Source organism: Oryzias melastigma, linkage group LG22 (genome assembly GCF_002922805.2).
Source record: "Oryzias melastigma strain HK-1 linkage group LG22, ASM292280v2, whole genome shotgun sequence".
In the NCBI taxonomy this organism is placed as follows: Eukaryota; Metazoa; Chordata; class Actinopteri; order Beloniformes; family Adrianichthyidae; genus Oryzias; species Oryzias melastigma.
Genome location: NC_050533.1, coordinates 26,507,952 through 26,514,985, shown reverse-complemented (window position 1 = coordinate 26,514,985; position 7,034 = coordinate 26,507,952). Strand labels below are relative to the sequence as shown.

The following is a 7,034-nucleotide window of genomic DNA, read 5'->3' as shown; positions in this document are numbered from 1 at the left end:
TGCCCAACAGTACTGGTAACCTGTCCAGATTGCTTTCTACTCAGGTTTTGCTCAGACTACACTCAGACAATGTCACCTGGAGAACCTTAATAAGTAGTAGAAATGATCTTTCATAATTACTTAAAAACAGAATAAAGTTGCTCTAGAAAGTTTTAACTCTGTGAGGCACATTTTTGATGATAAAATAATTGATTTGGCTGATAATCATTTTTGATAAAAAATTACGAATTTGTGTCAAGCTGTTAAGTGACATGGGGGGTTTTGTTCTGAGACTACCCAAAAAACAAACTTTACTTCCTTATGTCGTTTAGAAAATACAATTATTGGTGTAGTTTTACATTTTGTGTTACAAAGGTTGTTCACCTTTCAGCACATCCTGTCACAGCAAATCAGGTTTTGATTTGTACTGGTGGTTTGGCAGACAGGATTACGCTGGATGCCCTGGATTTTATCCGGGCTGGGGACCCAAACGTGGGCGCCTGTGTGGCTACACAGTTAGGCAATAGCATGAAGGATCTTGTCCAGGGTTGTTCAAATCCAGGCCTCGAGGGCCGGTGTCCCTCATGTTTTCCAACCAACCCGCCCTTGAAGCTCCTTATTGGCTAAACACACCTGATCCAGGTAATCAGCAGCAGATAAGGATTAATCTCATTGCACCCCCTGGGAAGTTGTGAGGGCAGAACCCACTGCCCCACATTCAAGTTAAGTTCATTTGTTATATATATATTTCTTTGTAAAATACTGGCACATGAAACAATTTTACTTTACATTTCACATAACAAAATTAACTTAATGACCTGTGCACACATTTAGTTAATCTTGTTTGAGTAATTCTATTCTTTTGAGTTTTCTGAGGTCTGATGCTGGAAGGGGGAGGAGCTGAAAGAGTTCCTGATGTGACAGAGGGAGGAGCTGCACAGTTCCTGATGATGTGGCACAAGCAGAGCTGGACCACTTCCTGGACACTCCCATTTGAGGATGGAGGGGAAACAAAGTTTATTCATTAGTTGGACTATTGTTTTCTTTTGTTAAAACGTGTTGAACTTGTTATGAAGTATAAGTTTAGTTTTGTTTGTTTAAAATTCTAAATTACTAGTAATTTATTTCTTTAGTTAGTATTTAGGTTTTGAATGTTTGTATTTGTGATTCCCTCCCTATTGTGTCATTGGTCTGATCAGCCAGTATAAAACCTCCCTCATGTTTCCTGTCAGGGGGTCAGTTTTGGTTCAGTTAGTTTGAGCTTTTGTTCCTGATTCTCTAAGTTACATTTTGTTAAGTTGACCCCATTTTAATGCAGGCCCATGCCTTTTTGTGTTGGGTGAAATAAAACATCCTTTTTTGAAGATTTTTTGTCCTGTGGCTCAATCCTCACCAAGCGGCCCATGACAACTGGTGTCAGAAGTGGGATAAGCCCATTATGAGCCCAGGTTTTTTTTTTTCTTACTTTTTGTGTTTTTTCCCCTTTTCTAATTCTTCATTCTCTTGGACTTTGAGGCATGCAGAAAAGTGGACGCAATATGAGAGGAGCCAAGGATGGCCAAATACCCCAGAAAACGACACAGGAGCAGCCAGAGTCTGATCATGAGGAAAATGGAGCTTCTGGAGGGGTGGACAGCTCTGAGGGCACAGGTAACGAGCCAAGTGTTGCAGACCTGGTCTCTATCTTTCGTTCCCACATGAGTCAGCAGGAAGCCAGAGATGCCAGACAAAGGGAAGAAAGTGCTCGGCAGGAAAAGCGATTCAGAGCACTCCAGCACCAGTTCCAGCTCCTACAATTGGAAGTTCAGGCCCGTACCACCTCAACACCTGAACTGGGTTTACCAGAACCTGAATTATCTAATCGTGGACCACTGGAGACGGCTGAAACTTCACATGTAAACCCCAGCAATGTGGCTGATACTCCAACATACCAACCATCAGGTCAGTCTCGTCTATATGAACCTAGACTGGAAAAATTTACTGACAATGATGATGTGGAACATTATCTAATCACATTTGAGCGAATTGCACTGGCTTGTAAGTGGCAAAAAAGAGAATGGGTCTTCCATCTCATTCCTTTACTCACGGGCAAAGCTAGGGCTGCATATGTACAGATGGACATTGATGAAGCCCTTGATTATGATAATGTGAAAGCAGCCATTTTGTCAAAGTTTGACATCAACCCAGAGAGCTACAGACAGCGTTTCCGTTCTCTTGACATAAACTCTGATGAAAGCCCAAGAGAGCTTTACGCCAGGCTCAAGGAGTTGTATGTAAAATGGATTCAACCAACAGGTAGAACTGCTAATGAAATTGGTGAACTAATCATTTTGGAGCAATATTTGAGAATGCTGTCTCCTGAGCTGCAGGTGTGGATAAGGGAGCACAAACCTGACTCAGCAGCTGAGGCGGCTAAGCTGGCAGAGGTGTTTGTTGCTGCCCGGCGTAGAGGTCAACCATGGAGTTATACTGCCTGGAAGGAGAAAGATGGCCACAAACAAGCTCCTCAGCATCGGCAAAGGGCAGCCAGTAATTTTGGTGTGCAGTCGGTAAGGGGAGGCCAACCAGCCAGTGCACCCTCCAAATCTGCAGCCAAGGTACCAATCTGCTATCTGTGTGGAGTAGAAGGACACACCAAACCAATGTGTCCTAATAAGACCAAGCTCACTCAGATGTGTGTTGCTCCACGCTATGAATCGGCTGATGGACCTCCGGTGGGAGTGAAATTAGCATCCATAGAGGTTAATGGAGAACAAATTACTGCTCTCATTGATACAGGCAGTGACCAGACTCTGGTGCATCAGAAGTTTATTCAGCCTCATCTGATCAGTACAAAAACAATTCCAGTCTGCTGTGTACATGGAGATAAGAAGTCCTATCCCACAGCAGATGTTTACATCAAAATTGCAGATCAAATGTACCTTTTAAATGTTGGAGTTGTTGATAAACTGCCTTTTCCTGTGGTGCTGGGTTTGGACCTCCCTGTACTATTTGATTTACTGGACACTGACCATACATGTAATGTTGCAGTGACAAGGGCGAGAGCCAAGCAAGTGGAACCACTTCCAACACTCAGTGCTCTACCTTTCTTTGAGGCGGACTTGGAGGCCACACCCGGGAAGTCTCGCAAGTCCCGCAAGCAAAGGAGGAAGGAGAAATTCCAACACACTGCTTTTGAATCCTCTGATTCGGAGCCAGAACTGCCATTAAATTTCAAGATCCCAGAAAACATTGTTGAATTACAATGCAATGATCTAACTCTTCAACATCTTTTCCAGAGGGCTGAGGGTAAAGACACTGGGGATTTATTAGATGGGGGTGAATACTTTGTGCTAAAGAAGGACATTCTTTATCGCCAGCAGGGGGCAGAATTGCAGCTGGTGGTTCCTAAAACTGTCAGAGAAATTGTGCTGACTTTAGGACATTCAATCCCCTGGTCTGGCCACTTGGGGAAACACAGAACTATGAAGCGCATTAGAAAACACTTCTACTGGCCTGGGTTGAGTAAGGATGTTGCAACCTTCTGCAGAAGTTGCCCTCAGTGCCAACTAACCTCCATCAGAGTCCCCTCCAGAGCTCCTCTACAACCATTACCAGTGATTACCACCCCATTCGAGAGAATTGGAATGGACATTGTTGGACCGGTAGAGAGAAGTAAATCAGGCAATAGGTACATGTTGGTGATAACCGACTATGCCACCAAATACCCAGAGGTATTCCCTTTAAAGTCGATACAAGCTAAAGCAGTGGCCTATTGCCTGGTGCAATTTTTCTCCAGAGTTGGGCTGCCTAGAGAAATCTTAACTGACCGTGGTACCAATTTTTTGTCCACCTTGCTGAAACAAGTATATAAACTTTTGGGCATTAGGAGCTTAAAAACCACTGCCTACCACCCTCAAACAGATGGTCTCACTGAACGTTTCAATCAAACCCTTAAGCAAATGTTAAGAAAGTTTGTGAATGACTCTGGAACAGATTGGGACAAGTGGTTGCCATACCTCTTGTTTGCGTACAGAGAAGTACCACAAGCCTCCACCGGTTTCTCCCCATTTGAACTGTTATATGGACACGAAGTGAGAGGCCCCCTCTCCCTGCTCAAAGAAATATGGGAGGGAGATCAACCTCATCTAAAAACTGTTAATGTTATTTCCTTTGTTATCCAGATGCGGGAGCGGCTAGAAAAAATGAGTGAGCTGGCTCAAGCCCATATGGTGGAGGCTCAAAAACAGCAGAAAGTCTGGTACGATCGGTCAGCTCGTCAGCGGTCGTTCAGCCCAGGTCAGAAGGTACTTGTTCTTCTTCCTAGCAGTGATAGCAAGCTGCTTGCAAAATGGCAAGGCCCCTTTGAAGTTTTGCAGAGGATTGGGCAGACCACCTATCGTGTCTCAACACCTGGACAATCACGTTCCACCCGGCTGCTTCATGTGAACCTCCTTAAAGAGTGGGTGGAAAGGGCTGAAAGGGAACGACAAGTGCTGCTTATCAGAAGTATTCCGGAGGATGATGAGGTGGATGAGCAGTACCTTCCTTCGGCTCTCTCACCAAACCAAGATCTGGATCATCTCTCTAAAGAGCAGCAGCTTCAGGTGAGAGCCTTGTGCAGTACACCCGTGTTCCAGGAAAATCCTGGGAGAACTAACATCATTCAGCATGACATCACCTTGAAAGACGGAGCTGTCGCAAAACGCAGGAGCTACAGGTTGCCTGAACGCCTTCTGACCAGCCTGAAGGAGGAGGTAGACCTGATGCTCTCTCTGGGTGTGATTGAGCCATCCAAGAGTGAGTGGTGCAGCCCTGTTGTATTAGTCCCGAAGAAAGATGGCAGCATAAGATTCTGCATAGACTTTAGGTACCTGAATTCTGTCTCAAAGTTTGACTCTTATCCAACTCCACGTATGGACGAACTTATAGAGCGACTGGGAGGTGCCAGGTACCTCACCACTATAGATCTGTGTAAAGGCTATTGGCAGGTCCCACTCACTCCTCACTCCAGAGAGCTGACTGCCTTCCGAACTCCCTGGGGGTTGTTTCAATTTACAGTTCTGCCCTTTGGACTTCATGGAGCTCCAGCTACCTTCCAGCGCCTCATGAATCAGGTACTCTGTGGAGTTTCAGAGTTTGCTGCGGCCTATTTGGATGATATTGTCATTTTCAGTGACACCTGGGATGAGCACCTTGGACATCTGGAGAGGGTGCTGAATTGTCTCCAGGAGGCGGGACTGACTGTCAATCCTTCGAAGTGTGTCTTCGCCAAGCCAGAAACTGAATATTTGGGCTACATCATCGGCAATGGGGTGATAAAACCACAAACTGACAAAGTTTCTGCTGTTCAGTCCTGTCCATTGCCTGTAACAAAGAAGCAGTTGAGATCTTTTTTGGGCATGGCTGGATTTTATCACCGTTTCATCCCTCATTTTTCAACTAGGGCAGCATTGCTCACAGATCTGACTGGAGCCAGGAGTCCTAATGACATCCAATGGACCAAGGAGGCGGAAGTGGCTTTTGAGGACTTCAGACAGTCATTAAGTAAGAGCCCTGTCCTATACAGTCCAAACTTTGAAAAACCTTTTATTCTTCAGACAGATGCTTCTGATAGAGGGCTGGGAGCAGTCCTTCTTCAAGGCCCTCCAGACAACCGACACCCTGTGGCCTACATCAGTCGCAAACTGTTCCCACGAGAGGTTCGTTACTCCACAGTGGAGAAGGAGGCTCTAGGAATAAAGTGGGCCCTGGACTCCTTCAAGTACTACCTCCTTGGACGAGAGTTTACGCTGGAAACCGACCACAAAGCCCTACAGTGGCTGGAAAGAATGAAGGACACAAATGGAAGAATTACAAGATGGTATCTCGCCATCCAACCATACTGCTTCACCATCCATCACATCCCAGGAAGAGACAATGCCACTGCAGACTTCCTCTCTCGCTGTCCCAGCGAGTGTCCTGAGGGGGAGGGTGTGTGAGGGCAGAACCCACTGCCCCACATTCAAGTTAAGTTCATTTGTTATATATATATTTCTTTGTAAAATACTGGCACATGAAACAATTTTACTTTACATTTCACATAACAAAATTAACTTAATGACCTGTGCACACATTTAGTTAATCTTGTTTGAGTAATTCTATTCTTTTGAGTTTTCTGAGGTCTGATGCTGGAAGGGGGAGGAGCTGAAAGAGTTCCTGATGTGACAGAGGGAGGAGCTGCACAGTTCCTGATGATGTGGCACAAGCAGAGCTGGACCACTTCCTGGACACTCCCATTTGAGGATGGAGGGGAAACAAAGTTTATTCATTAGTTGGACTATTGTTTTCTTTTGTTAAAACGTGTTGAACTTGTTATGAAGTATAAGTTTAGTTTTGTTTGTTTAAAATTCTAAATTACTAGTAATTTATTTCTTTAGTTAGTATTTAGGTTTTGAATGTTTGTATTTGTGATTCCCTCCCTATTGTGTCATTGGTCTGATCAGCCAGTATAAAACCTCCCTCATGTTTCCTGTCAGGGGGTCAGTTTTGGTTCAGTTAGTTTGAGCTTTTGTTCCTGATTCTCTAAGTTACATTTTGTTAAGTTGACCCCATTTTAATGCAGGCCCATGCCTTTTTGTGTTGGGTGAAATAAAACATCCTTTTTTGAAGATTTTTTGTCCTGTGGCTCAATCCTCACCAAGCGGCCCATGACAGAAGTGAACCCCGATTTCCCACAGCGTAGTCCTACATCCAGCCAACTGAGCCATCCAGACGCCTCTTTACTGATATGAGGATGAACTGTGTGAATTCAAGAGCAGCTGAACACCAAGAAGGTCCAGTTGAAAAAACACCATTTGATAAACAGATGCCTCAAACTTAATTAGCTAAAACAATACATTGATGAACTGAAAAATTATATATATGGTGAATTGAACCCATACAACTGGTTAGATTGTTTGTGGTATACATTCTTAAATTCATTCATCAGTTGTCACGGTTCATCTACAGAAAGCTTTTTTTCCAAAGCATGTGTTTGCAAAAGAAGGAACACATTATACCCTATGAACGTTTACTGTTACACACATGGGAATTTT

The 7,034-nt window shown here is 44.2% G+C and overlaps 1 protein-coding gene across 1 annotated transcript; it reads left to right on the top strand.

Moving 5' to 3' along the window:
* Positions 1-648: 648 nt before the first annotated feature.
* LOC118598010 lies at positions 649-6,608 on the top strand. Its single transcript, XM_036209979.1, has 2 exons — positions 649-1,920; positions 2,349-6,608. The coding sequence occupies exons 1-2, from the start codon at positions 1,888-1,890 to the stop codon at positions 5,937-5,939; spliced, it is 3,624 nt and encodes a 1,207-aa protein (XP_036065872.1). The 5' UTR covers positions 649-1,887; the 3' UTR covers positions 5,940-6,608.
* Positions 6,609-7,034: the final 426 nt, after the last annotated feature.

Coding starts and splice junctions, on each gene's coding strand:
- LOC118598010 (XM_036209979.1), top strand. CDS start 1,888: ATGTGGCTGATACTCCAACATACCAACCATCAG. Junction 1,921..2,348: donor TCCAACATACCAACCATCAG/GTCAGTCTCGTC, acceptor CCTGAGCTGCAG/GTGTGGATAAGGGAGCACAA.